This window comes from Lactuca serriola, chromosome 1 (genome assembly GCF_051521515.1).
Source record: "Lactuca serriola cultivar US96UC23 chromosome 1, Lser_US96UC23_V15, whole genome shotgun sequence".
Classification (NCBI taxonomy): Eukaryota; Viridiplantae; Streptophyta; class Magnoliopsida; order Asterales; family Asteraceae; genus Lactuca; species Lactuca serriola.
In genome coordinates this window covers 48,100,321-48,114,965 of record NC_136408.1, presented here as the reverse complement: position 1 = coordinate 48,114,965, position 14,645 = coordinate 48,100,321, and the positions used below count along the sequence as shown (strand labels likewise).

Sequence of the window (14,645 nt, the reverse complement as noted above, 5' to 3'; positions counted from 1 at the left end):
AGTAAGCCTTGGCGACTATGGAGTTAGCGCTTGTTAAGTGAACCTTGGTGACTATGGAGTTAGCGCCTGATAGCTATGAATTTAGTACTTGATAAATAAACTTTGGCAGCAATGGATTTCGTGCCAATTCCTTAGGAATAAATGAATGAATGATAGTTGGATTCTTAGGGTAAAACCTTGAGAAGATAATGGGGATGGGTAATTGGGTTGATTGTTTGCTGATTAAATATAATAATTATATTATTGTGGATTGAAAACCCTATATGCTCACCAGGCTCCCAAGCCTGACCCACTCAGTTTTCTTTTCATTACAGGTAATGGCACAAGGGTATAAGTTGGCGGACTTGACGAGAGATTTTGGATTATAGATCAGTAGTTATAAATAACTATTGTAAGGTCTATTTTATATTGTTTATGCTTTTGGTCTGTATCGAACATGACATCCCAAGGTTTTATTATTTAATGAAAATACATTCTCTTTGAGAAATGTTTGGATAAATGGTTATCATATTTTTGTTTTTAGGAACAAATTCCGCAACAGTTTTCTTTAAACGATTACTCTGATTTTAAAAACAAAGCATAAACAAATCGGTCTTTTCTGGCCGTGAAATTGGGGATGTCACACTTTGTATCTTGCATTATACTTTTAATGAGGAGAGGGTTGCCCTATCCTACCTGTTCGGCTAACGACCCTCCACCAGTCAAGCAAGCGGTGGGTGTGAGTGTACACCCATTAAGCGTCATTTTATAGGCAGCAACCTTATACCCACCTTATAGACTGACTTCGTGAATGAGGCCTACTAACGGTAAGACTAACATTTTAAGTTATACATACATACATACATACATACATACATACATACATACATACATATATATATATATATATATATATATATATATATATATATATTAAGCTTGTAATAATATATAATAGTATAGGGTTGAATTTTAAACTTGTAAACCTCTAAGGGTTTGAAATTTAAATTATTCAAAATTAAACTTTTAATCATAAAATTCAAATTTCAAAACTTGAGGGCAAGTTTTGAACTTTTCAAAACAAAAGAGATCAAATAAAAAATAATTTAAATTAAACAGTTAATTTCAGAATTATCTATATTTGATATAATCCAATTTTAGTCATAAGATAATTACCAAATAATTTTAAATAATCCATATTTATCATATAAACAACTAATATTCAAAAGATTTGAAATTATCTATTGTTTTGGCAAGGATAATCATTTAATTAAAGTAAAATTCGGATTTTAACTTCAAAAAACGATTTAGGCATCAAATCCATGACAAAACAGCAACTAAATCTCGAAATATCCACTGCCTGACGCACAGACTCGCCAAGTCAGACCTAGACTCGCCGAGTAGGGCCAACTCGCCGAGTCCAGATACTGACTCACCGAGTTGAGTCGGGCAGAGGCAAGAAAACACGATTTTCAACAAGCAAATAGTTAAAGCATCACATACAATTGAAACCAATCAAGGCTCTTATACCACTGATGGGTTTTATGCATAAGAACAATCCTATGTGCTCATACAAACCCTAATGCTTGGATCTAGGTTTCTCTATTGTACATGCTTTGAATCCAAGACTTACAAACCTAGATCTATCATATATAATTCGAAATTATCATTAAGAAAACAGATCTAAGTGTTTTACCTCTTTCAAGTTGCTTGAATCCTTGTAATCTTCTTGATCTTGAGCTTAGAGTCACAATTGTAACTCCTCTAATGGTTCACAAACCCCACAAGCAAGAAGGCAATATGAAAGAGGGCGAGAGATGCTAAAATCGGCCCTAGGATTCTCTTAGAAGCAAGTGTAGCCGATTTCCATAGCCTAGGGGTCTTATATAGATATACATATCTTGTATTATGGCGCATCTTATCAGACGTCACCCTATTTTTCACCGTTCTACATATATACATATCTTTTTAGTATGTGTATATCTTTTATGATTGCTAATAGTGCATCTATGTCATTGGAAGGTGTTGGTTTTGTTGTTACCCTTTATGTGTCTCTTTCTAGTATTTGCTTTATTCTTTGTCTTCCTCTAAATCATGCTATCATGATTCAGTTATGATAATGTGGTTACTTAACTTACTTTGATCTTCCTTTTGTTATGTGTATGATTTTAGAAGGTAATTGGGACAAGCGGTAGGCAAGGGGGGCTCTATATTGTGGATGAACTCAAAGCATATATCGTTAATTTTGGATGGTCGCAAATCAAGACACTTTGGTATTAATCTTCTCGAGGGATCAAAGCCAAACTCTACCAGAAGCATAATTTCTTCTTTGATAACTAGAATACTTTACTTCTCTTGATCACAATTAATATATCTTGATCACTTCAAACACTAGCACAACCCAATTAGAAGGTTATATAATATGAGAGAATTGGGTTCAATGTTTAATTGTAATAATGAAAAAAAAAAAAGTAAAGAAGGACAAGTGGAGCACAGCATCACAACATCAAACACATGCACCAACACCAACCAGCGTTAGAAAAAAAAAACATAACATTTACGACAAATTGTTGAGATTAGAAGTGGACACTGGACACGTATAATTTAGCGACGGGCATATACCAAAATATAAGTATATAATTAAATTAATTACTAATTATTAATATTGAACAAGCAAACAAAAATATATAACTGACAAACGGTAACATCAAACTTAATGCCAATGAATAATATAAGACTATATTCAGTTCTAGCATTTATAACATCAAATTTGATGTAGGTAGAAAAATGATGTTGATTTGGAACTCATTTACAGTTTTACACTAAAAATTGTGTTAGCATAAATTAAGCAATGGTGTATGATTTTAGAATCATTTATGTATTTTCACACTTTTTTTTTTCATTTTTTCTTTTCTTATCAGCAATTGAGGAGCAAGTGAAATACTACTACGACAAATCCGTTCATGATATGAATTATGAAACATCAACTACTACAAGATGAAGGTATATTAATTAATTAATTCAGTATTAATCTCTTGCTACAAACCAAATCTCAATTTTACACGCATGTATACCATATACGGCAATTCTATCAACCAGTTTAATTCAGCATTCAGCCCAGCCCTCCTCCACAGACTCCTCATCATGTTGCTGGCCTCGCCGATGCTTCATCATCTTCAACATGCTCGCAAGTTTTGATTCCGCCACCACTATCGACCTCGCCGGCACACCGGAGATCTCCTCTAACTTGCTCAGTAAGCTACGCATTCTTATCCTCTTCTTCTCATCGTCCTTTGTACATCTCATCATTCCCAGCCAAAGGGAAGCAGCCAACCCCACCCGATACGGCCATACCCACCTATACGCCAACCACGATTCAAAAGCAAGCCTCGCCACCTCTCTCACGCCACCACTAACCCCGAGCCTCGTACACCAATTTACCAGCAAATCCCTCGTCTTCCAGTCGGAAACCATGGTCGTCATCTTGGTGGAGCAGTTGTTACCCGAGATACAAGAGGAAGATGCAGATGAAGATGAAGATGAAGATGAAGACGAAGATGAAGAGGAGGAATTCATGTCATGGAAGGATTTGCAGTGAGAGCAAAGGGAAAGACGGATGTGACGAGCAACGAGGAAGTTGGCGGCGTGAACATGAGAATCGCAGTCGGAGCAAAGGAAAGCGGAGTCGGAAGAACAGTAGAAAGAAGGTTGTTGATGATGGCAGAGATCACACAGTGTAGGTATTAGTTTCATGGTTAAAACTTCAAAGGAGAAGATCAAGTTAGAGTATATGAAGATGCATGGAGGTTTACACGGTATATATATTAATGGAGAAGAGAAGAATGGTAAGAAAAGGAGGCGAGAGAGGCGGAGAAACTGGTGGTTGCCAGACCCCAAGTACAACTATAATAATACCAACGTGTGTGGTTCATATTTTTGCTCATGTGACCTCCATTCCTCCAATAATTCATACACTCTTTAAATAAAATTGCTTATCTTTTTAATATATTTATTAATCTATATGTAATAAAACTGTCTTTATTATGCTAATGCCACATGCTGCCTACATCCACAAATAGGAATTAGAGTTTGCATGTGTTTTCTATGGATATCTTTTCTTCAATGTGTTTAGCATGTGATGAATTAAAAACAAGAACGTATACCGAATACATTAAAATTCATACACCATATTTTTTATGAAATAATAATACTCAAAGATTTGATATAATTTTATTTGAAAAGTATTGTGTGAGTTTATAAAAATTAACAAAAATTAAAAAAAGGGTTTGGTTATTTAAAAAAAATATCTTATGGTGAACGTGGGTCCGTTGACGGAGACCACCATGAATCTTGACGGACGAGAGGAGTTGGAGTGGGCCATGTGGCAAGAAGGAAAGGAGACACGTGTCGTACTAAGAAATGGTCGATATCATCAGATACGCATAGGATTATTGTAAGCAAACCCACCAACCACACAATTACTTTGCAACCATCCACCATGCAAATATGTAGGAAGCAATCAATAACTTTCTTTCCAAAATCAGGTATTATATATTTAAAAGTAAATTGTGTGAAACTTTACCATTTTCATTTAAAATAAATATAGTTTTTTATTTATAATAACCATCCAATCACATTCTTTATTTGTTTACATGATAAAAAACCAAACTAGTTCATGTTGTTGATGTGGCATACTTGTTGCCACATTTTTTAATTTTATTAAATTCTAATTTTTTTTATATATGTAAAACTAAAAATATTTTAATAAATTGTATCCTTCTCCGATCTCCACTTTACTGCTTTATGTTCCACAGTCGGCTACCACCATCCCATTTTCCATCTACATCCTTAAATCAACCATCGTTTTCTCTTTCTCTTGTGATGCCCCTCCAACAAACAACACTAACCCAAATCGAGTTCCGTAAAGTCAGGTTAACTGGTATATTGTTGGCGTCATCAAACCCCGAGCACGGAATGTTTTTGAGTAAGAATATATATAATTAATATGCGAAGTGTTTCTAGGTTGTCTATTGCTCTTCTCCATCATTTGATCAATTTATGATCAGCTTCTTAATGATGCTAAGTGTTGCAATTCTTGGTATATTTTCTAGAAGTGAATTGTATTGCAATTGTGGTACAATAAAAACATCAAGACAATGGGCCATTTGGCAAGAGCTATACGGGCTACATACAAATAACAAGAAAAGTCTAACGTAAAGTGTAATATATTAATATTTTCTTTCAGTTTGATCGTAGTCGAATCGAAGAGTGAACATTCAATTTGGATTGAAAATTAGTAAAAAGTCAAGATGGAAGGCTTAAGGTATAGCATAATCAAAATAACAAAGTATATAAGAAAGAGAACATCTCCTGTTGCTAATTTGTCGTGGACTAAGTAAATTGGTCCATTAATATTGAGCAAAGACAGGAATTGCTAATTTGTCTTGGACTAAGTAAATTGGTCCATTGATATTGAGCAAAGAAAAGACAAAAGGTAAACAGCATTGCATATTATTACCATAAGCTATGGTAGATTTTTGATAATCAAAGAGCGAAGCTCGCAATGAAGATTGTGAAGCCAATATCATTCACGAACTTGATAATCGCATGTGGAGGGACATCCGCTCAATCGTCATTAAAATAGGCAACCGGTTTTTTTATTAAAGAAACATATAATTACTATGACAAGTCACATGTGGACTCGACTTGATAATATATTTCATATGGATTACTACTAGAAACTTGACCTTCAGCGACAGAATTCAGCGACGGATTCAATCTGTAGCTAATCAGTGAGGAAATATTGAGAGATCTGCGGTGGAAAACATAAAGATATGGACCAAAAAAACTTATACAATTTTTGAGAGGTATTACCAAGCGATTAGCGACAGAATAGTAAGAATTTATCGACAAAAAACAGTTTGTCGCTATTCTATCGAAAATTAACTCCTTTTAGCTAGGGAACAACGACGCATTGCTTAAAATCACAAGCCTTTTTTTCTTGGGCCTCGCCAATCCCTCGTAGAAAATCAAAAGCCTCTTTTTTTTATTTCTTTTTCTTCCCTCATGTTATTTTTCATTGCCGCTTTTCTTTCTTTTTCGTTCCCTCCTTCTATTTTCATTCCCTACGATTTCTTCAAGCCCTAAATGATTTCTTCCTGAAGCCCTAATCAAACCTCTATAATATCGACTGAAATCCACTCCTCCGCCTTAAGAAATCACCTCCACCGCCGTCCACTTGCATCGCCCCTCTCTGCATCGCTCCCTGAAGTACACTTGAAGCTCGTCAAAGGAAAATCTCAGAAATCACATCCTCATTGGCTTTCCACTCGGTTCACCCCCCCTTCCTTATTGACTCATTCGTTTCCCTATCAAAGCCAGTCGATCTGATTCGATCTGTTGGTTCATCCATTGCTGCTTCAGATCGTGTAAACTCGAGAAAATCTAAAGTATTCTTCATCAGCTTCCAATTCTGGTTAATTTCTAGTAGTGCGTAAGTTGCATTTCCATGTAGATCTCTTACTTCTCTTTCATTTCTAGCTCATATCGCTGCTCGTTTTTTAATATTTTCCTTCTTTAACTCTTTAATTTTGGTTTTCCTAGGGTTTTCCTAGTGATTATCATCTTAACTCTAATTTGTATGTTCTAGATTATATAAATTAGCATATGGATTTTTTTCTAGATTTGAACTGATTCGACAAGGGGATACCAGATTGAATACTACTTCGAGGAGAAGAAGTATAAGTTTTCCTTACCGCATGATGTTAAGGTCATAATTAACCCTTTTTGAGTTTGTTCTTGGTGTATCAGTTTACTATTTTGAAATGTTGGTTTGATTAACAGTGGTTGATATTCTGACATGATGATTGATGAAACAGATTTTCGAAGGCAAGGTAGTTTGATATTGAGAAGAAAAACAAATATGGTTGATATTATAAAATGGAGGAAGGATTATGGTAGACACAACCATGGAGTGCTAAAAAAATTTCATTTCATTTAAACTGTGTTCTGGTGGTGTATAGTTGCTTTCCTGTTGTTATGTTGTGCCAATTTCATTTCATTTAAAACGTAAAAGCCTTGTCTCATATTTGTGTGTTTTTTTGTTAGGGGCATGGTGGTCTTGTTAACACTGGCGAAGCAGGTACCATTTTTGTGACCAATTTCCTTCTTGTTTTCCTGGTAAATTGTCCATCTATTGATCTTTTTTGTTACTGAATCATGCCATAGTACAAATCAACTATAATTTCCAGTTGTAGAACTTATATATGATAATGAAAATGTACAGGGTTTAATGTTCATCAGAAGTTTGTTCTAGATATCTAGTAGCAAATTAAATGGCTTAATTCAGTATTCATCTTAGCACCAAGCTTTGTCAATTTCTCTTATATCTAACACATATTTTGTTATCTTCTATAAGAGTGAAGAATCCATGGAAGTTAATGAACTTGGAACAGTGTTGTTTCATTTATATGTTTGCATCTTACTTTCATTTCGTTTCTTTCTGTTATAATATTCCACCACATCAAATTGTTTTGTATTTGCATGTTATTGCTATAAAATTATAATTATAAAAATAACTATATGTAATATTATTTTTGTTGTTTAGGTGGTGGGATACAAGGTGTAATTTCTTCTAATTCTGAGAGATCAAGAACTGATTGGACAACAGAAATGGACATTTTTCTGACCGAGTTACTGTTACATCAAGGGCAAAAAGGTAATAAACATGATAATCCATTTTTAGTCCAAGATTCAAATCTTTTTCAATTTTCATCCTTATTTCATGTTTTAGTATCAATTTTGGTCGATTTCTCAAGTTAATTAATCTTTTTTATTGGGGGTGGGTGGGCCAAAATTATAAATTTATAATATAATATCATAGAACTTAAATTTATAATAGAGAATTGTAAAAAAAACAAGGATAAAAAGTCTTAAGTTGAAACAAGAACCAAAATTGATACCAAACCATGAAAAAAGGACACAAACTGAAAAAGATTTGAATTATGGACTAAACTTGTGATTTTGAGTAAAACACAAGGACCAGATCTGTAACTCTCTTACTCTTATTTTTATGTGTTTTCTTTTTCTATTTAGTTTTGTTTTTCATGGACATTTCTCTGAATTAACATTACATGATTCTTATTAATTATCTTTACATGAAAATTATTATTTATATTTTCTTCTTAATCTACTTTTGTAGGATTTTGTGTTCAAATATGTTCTCCTATTTCAGCCAAATCCTTCTTTGATCCAAAGTTCATATAAGTTCTTTCCTAGTTTTTGAGCTAAAAGAGAACTACATCTTTTTTTGTAAAAGATCTTTGAGTTGCTAGTTAATGACTCTATTTACATGTAGGTTTTGGGCAGAAAATATCAAAACAAGCTCCTTGAAATGCTTGATGGCAGGTACTTTTATTGTTTTATGAAATAATACTTCATTAATATAAACTTCATTAATATACTTTTATTTGTTTTTCATATTTGTGAGCAGTGAACTTTCATATGTCTTGGGTGGTACCTGTAATTGTGCTTATAAAGAAGGTTAGATCGGCCATTTAAATTTTGGTCGGAATCGAAATTCAATTTCATTCCAGTCATCCCACTTTGAAAGTAACCCAATAAAGAAAACTATTCATGGATTCAATCTTTGCTAGAAGTTATCCCTGTTCCTCCTGGGACAAAGTCAAGATTTATTTTATGTGAAATAAAGAACCATTTGAAAGTGGGACTTAAGGGCCAACCTCCGATTCTTGATGTAAGTTTGCTAGTGGCATTTATATTATTATTTTAACATGCTATTGTTGAAATTATAGATTTATTCTAATAATATGATAAGCTTATATCAATAACCCTTTTTTTATATATAAATACAAGGGGACTTGTACAAGTCTGTTAAAGTTGATGACGGTTTCTGGAGCTTAGGTATGTACATTTAAAAATGTGGTATACTTTTATACATTTTTTTCTTTCAAATGACTCATCTTTTTGTTTCTTTCACAGAGGATCAAAAATTAGTCTCCATTCTTTTAACAAAACACTATCAAATGGAAGTTTTTGGTGAACCTAAAAACAGTAATCTTGCTGGACCCTGAAACAAGTCTTCTCCTTCCATGGGATTTAATAGGAATTGGAATTCAATTCCATTCCAATCATTCTTTTGGATGCAAGATATGTAGGAATGGATAATATGTATGATGAAATGCAAAATATGATAGGAAATTGAGAATTTTCGTACATTATATTATGAAATCAAATATCAATCAATGTTTAACTTTAGTATTTTAATGTTAATGTTTGTTTTAGATTGTATATTTATTTAATGCTTATGGATTTAAATGATATTGGATTGGGATTGAGTAATTGTTTGATGTTTTTGGTTTTTTGTTTGTTTTAGATACATAATACAAAAAAAAAATTATATACATATTTGTGAGGGATCAGCGACAGAATATAGAAAAAACAGAGATAGAGTTTTGCGAGGGATCAACGACGAGAATAATTTTATTGAGTTTCGTCGTCGATGTCATAAATAAACGTGTTAAGTGACGTATTTGCGACGGATATTCCGTTGCTAAGGTCGTTGCAAGGAATAAGTAATCCGTTGCTAAATCCATCGGTAAGTCATTAGCCACACTTAAATCAGCTATAGAGTATGTCTGCCGATGATCCGTCGCAGAAGTCCTTTAGCGACGGAATTGCGACGGATTGGTCCGTCTCTGAAATCCCTATTTCTAGTAGTGTTAGGAAATTCAGAATGTATTAAATTTTATAAAGTTTAATGAATTGTCACGTCATAATTCTGTATTTCATATAACTTTATCATTTTATTTCCTACTACAACGCATTGAACTTTAGAAAGTTCAATAAAAACATTATAAAAGCTAATTTATAATATTATTTAAGACTTACAAACGTTCGTTTTTCTATTGAAGAGTTTAATGACCATTGAACTTCAAATCCATTGAATGTCAATATGGCATCCCATAATAATAGAGTTTCATCTATTAAATGACAAATACATTTGTCAACTTATCCAACTTTCCCATTGAACTTACGCTCTTAGTTATGCGTTGGTAATACGTTGCAGCTTGAGTATTTAATATGTATGGTAAGTTGCAGCTTGAGTATTTAATATGTATGGTAATTATACCCTCTCCTTTATGGTTATGACTATGATTTGTTGCTTGTGGGACTATTTTTTACTCTAATAAATGAAGGTTTTTTTGCCACTTGTCACACTCTCATTCAATTTGTCAAATGTCATTTTATGATTATTTTGAATTAATTTTTATTCCACATGTCATTTTATGGTTTTTCTATTTTATTAATTCCACATAATTTTAAATACAATAATAAATGCATGTTAATTTCCTTAATAAATTTTACTTTTAATTTCAAATTTACTAAATTAAAGCTTCATTAATTTCCTTTATTTATTTATCGAAATTATTATTTGTTTAAATTTAGAGAAAAAACACTTTAATTTTTGTAATTCAATATTTTTCTTATTTTTCTTATAAATTTAAATTTCTCAAATGTTTATAATTTTATATTTAGTTTTTTCTTTTAAATAAACTCATGTAATACATGCGTCTCATACCTAGTGTTCCAATATTCGTATATATTAATTTGATGGACTAATTCTTAATATATATATATATATAAAGCAGTGGTGACTGGCGATGAAGTTGCAAGGAATTCATATTTCTTTTAATCCACATGCCAGGAGCCTATATATTCAACATACTGTAATATGAACCTTGATTTTGATGAGATGATATATATACTTTCAATCGTAAAGGTCTCCCTCTGTTGCTATCTATAAACACCATCATATTGTCAAATTTATAATGTCGTTAACAACAATAAAAGAAAGATATAGACCAATGGCCTCTATAAAAGGGTGAGTGAAAGAGTAATCTAGAATTGTCAACGAGATTCGGGATTTCATTTCCAATAAATTTGATGAACTCATTTAAAATTAGCCCAAGTTGATTAGCAACATATTCAAGAGGCTTTCAGATTTGGACAAAAAAGAAACTCAAACACAAAACATACAACATCAACAGCTCTTATTTTATTAAGAGCAAGAAGGTTTTCACGTTTACTTACAAATCAAAACCTCACTACATCAACTCTCGTCTCTCTACAAATCAACCTCACTACAGATCACTCAACTAATCTATACACTCTGTGAAGGAATGATTAAGAAACAGAAGAAGAACACTATGAACTCTAAAGATGAGAGAAAGATGAAGATATACGTAAAGAAAAAATATCAGTCTAACTCTATCCTTACACAAATATCCTATATATATCTTTGACAAGTCAAATTCGGGTCATGGTCAACAATACGGGTCAAATATAACCTACGTGTACACATCTTTACCATAGTATCAAATCATCCCAATAGTTATACAAATTGTTCACAATATATCCTCCTACACAAATCATAACAAACACAAGCAAATATATATATATTTATAATAAATTAAAATATTAAAGGATACTTAAAAGGATACATTGAATTATAAGTTGACAAAACTTCAAAAATGGTCCCTGTGGTTTTCGAAAATATCAAGTTTAGTCCTTAAGTTCAAAAAACCTCACAGATGGTCCCTGTGGTTTCAAAACTTTTAACAAATGGTCCTTTTCGCTAACTCCGTTAGCTTTTGGCCGTTAAGTGAAGGGTATTAATGTCATTTCACTACCACAGGGACCATTTATGAAGTTTTTGCCTTATTTAATAAAAAATATAATTATTTAATATTAAAGGACTCTCTCTCTATCTCTCTCCAATTACCGACGATCATCAAGAACCCAACCACACACTCTCTCTCACTAAACTTTGGAGGGATTTGTTCACTGGAAAATCCGATGCAGTGTCTCAAAATTCTGAATGTTGGCAAAGATGTTCTCTCAAGCAATTCGTCGAACACCTTCAGTGCACGACTTATCTTCCCTACTTTCCAACCCATTTATTAAATTATCAATATCCCGAGCATGCGAATTAAACCTTCCCCTTATACATCCAGTTCAGCAAATAAAAATATCATGCATAAGGGGGAAATACGAAATTGAAGAAATAGAGTCAAATAAGAGAAGGATTAAACACTAGAACGAGAATAATAAGAAAATGCAGAACTCTAAGAACAACAAAGAACTCAAAATCAAAAGATATGAATGTGATTTATGGATTTTAGAAGTGATTTGAATAGAAAAGGGAGTTGGACTCCTGTTCGTCGGGTTCAGTTCATCTGATGCTAGAATGTTGTTGGTGACAGAGAGGAGGGAGATGGAGGGATGTCGGGGACATCGGCGTTTTCTGGCAAGCATCAGAGGAGAGAGGCGGCAACAGCTTCTTTTCATTTTTGGGTGTCTCCAGTGATCTTCACGAGCAAATCTAACCCACTAGAACGAGAGAGGCATGGAGCTGGGCAATTGACTGTAGTGGAGGTTGTTTGGGGTTTTCACTCTAGGGAAGGAACAGGGAGAGTGGTAGAGAGATATAGAAGAGAGGGGTAGGTTTGGCCATTTGGGTACATACTGGTTTCTTAGACGATGATGATGGTGGTGGTAGCCCCAACTATGGTGAGGCCAGTGAGATGGCGAGACCTGATGAATGACAGCGTCGATATATGCCAAAGACGAAGGGGTTTGCCGGAATACAATTTTTTATGTATGTTTGGACTTTGGATGAAGTGTGGTGGTGGCAGATCTAGATGAAGTTTAGACTTTTAATTTGGAGAGAGAGAGAGAGAGTGATTGGGACCCCTTTAATATTTATTTTTAAAAAAAGTAATTAAAAACCTCATAAATGGTCACTGTGTAGTGAAATGACAAAAATGCCCCTGACTTAACGTCTAAATGGTAACGAAGTTAGCCGGAAGGACCAAATGTTAAAAGTTTTGAAACCACAGGGACGATCCGTGAGGTTTTTTGAACTTAGTGACTAAACTTGATATTTTCGGAAACCACAAGGATCATTTTTGAAGTTTTGTCTTATAAGTTTGTACTCATTAAATCCTCATAACTCAACAAATACCCTTACCATTAAACAAGTGATTTGGTGTTATAGAAACAAGAACTAAAAAGGCTACGAGGCCAGATGGATTTACCTTTAAAATTATAAAACATTATTAGGAGTTGATTAATGATGATGTGATTATTTTTTAAAAAGATTTGGAAACGTCAAAAGTCTTATCATGTGGATGTAATTTGTAACGTCTGCAGATTTGGGCTAGTCAACTAAATAGAATAGTTATAAAAATGACTTTTTAATAAAAGGTTATTTAGGATAAATGACCTTAACCAAAGTTATAATGTATGTGACAAGGGTCATGTACATATAATACATATAAAGAACGTTGGAATCCGACTTCGTATGAAGAAATTATGCTTCTTCGAAGTTTTGCGATTAAACTAGCACGACTTTGTGTATCGTAAAAAGTGAATTTTGGATAAATTATTTTTTAGCCTAAGAGGTCTAAACGAAAGTCGTAGTAGTCGTTAAACCGAGAGTAAGAATATAGAGAACGTTCAAATCTGACTTTGTAAGAGGAAGTTATGATTTTTCGAAGTATCAACGCAACCGTATACGGCTCAGAAAACCAAAGTAAAGGTCGGTTGATTGTTAGGGAAAACAATCTAAACTAGAGTTGAAGATCTCGTCCATATGGTTTCATTGATATAAAGACAGTCGAGAACGGATATCATATAAAAAAGTTATGAATTTTTAACGGACTTTAACAGTCTAAGCATGCTAAAAATATAGCTTTATAAATAAAGTCAAAATTAGTCGACCCCGGTCTAACGAAAGTTGTTGATCTCGTCGAGGGCTTTCCGGGGATATAAAGAACATAAAAAATGGAGCTAGTATGAAGAAGTTACGGCATTTTGAAAATCTGGAAAATCGCACACGCGAAGTGCGCGACATGCATCGTTGACGTGGCATTCTCCGGGGGAGACACGTGGTAGTGTCGGACGCCCCTCTCCCACGAAGACAAGGCGACATGGCCTATGGAAATGGTGGCACGTGGCACCTTCTAGAAGAGTGAGAGGTGGCTTATCTGGGCGGCGAGACGTGGCAAAAAGGGAGTGGAGCCAGCAGACCCCAAGTGTGCAGCACGCACAGTATAGGGGCGCGACGCGTACCCATTGCAGCCTATATAAACCTCACGAATTCACTTCATTTCTCACCCAAAACTTCTAAAACTCTCTCCATACTCCATGATACTTCAAATCCATTTTTTGGGTTTCCCTTGCGTATTTAGCAAAGGTTTTGAGAGGTCTACGAGTCCGGTAAAAAGAAGCTTTCGGTTTCAGAGTCCTGTCCGTGCGTTTTCCCGGTTTTCGCTTAAAACGCTTTGTAACTTAAGCTACACTCTATATTTTCAGCATAACGTATATTTATGGTCATAAGTCGTTATTATGAACCTATAACTAATATTTATCAGTAATTTCATGTCGTTATACTGATTGATCTACTTACGAGAGTGATGTCTAGGTTGGATTTAGTGAGGTGTTTAAAATGAGATTTCCAAACAGTGTACTCTATATACCAAACAGACCCTACCTCCGATATGATCCTACATGTGTATTCCTTATTAAGATCTTGAAGTAGACTTTGGTATTATTAAGGAATCTAAAACCTTAGGATAATAGTT

The 14,645-nt window shown here is 33.8% G+C and overlaps 1 protein-coding gene and 1 long non-coding RNA gene across 8 annotated transcripts; one reads left to right on the top strand and one right to left on the bottom strand.

Annotated features, from left to right (window-relative positions):
- Nucleotides 1–2,967: 2,967 nt before the first annotated feature.
- Nucleotides 2,968–3,827, bottom strand: LOC145087295 (B-box zinc finger protein 32-like). The gene has a single exon (XM_079025235.1). It carries the CDS (start codon nucleotides 3,730–3,732, stop codon nucleotides 3,085–3,087), a length of 648 nt encoding a protein of 215 aa, XP_078881361.1. The 5' UTR covers nucleotides 3,733–3,827; the 3' UTR covers nucleotides 2,968–3,084.
- A 2,243-nt stretch (nucleotides 3,828–6,070) lies between these two features.
- Nucleotides 6,071–9,192, top strand: LOC145068382 (uncharacterized). Of its 7 annotated transcripts, none has more exons than XR_013688972.1 (9): nucleotides 6,071–6,472; nucleotides 6,662–6,748; nucleotides 6,858–6,935; nucleotides 7,087–7,120; nucleotides 7,586–7,696; nucleotides 8,336–8,385; nucleotides 8,518–8,734; nucleotides 8,854–8,901; nucleotides 8,980–9,192. It is a non-coding gene; the product is annotated as an uncharacterized LOC145068382 (long non-coding RNA). The 7 variants fall into 7 exon arrangements; XR_013688975.1 differs by having other exon boundaries at nucleotides 7,087–7,158; XR_013688971.1 differs by having other exon boundaries at nucleotides 6,858–6,990.
- The last annotated feature ends 5,453 nt before the right edge of the window (nucleotides 9,193–14,645 follow it).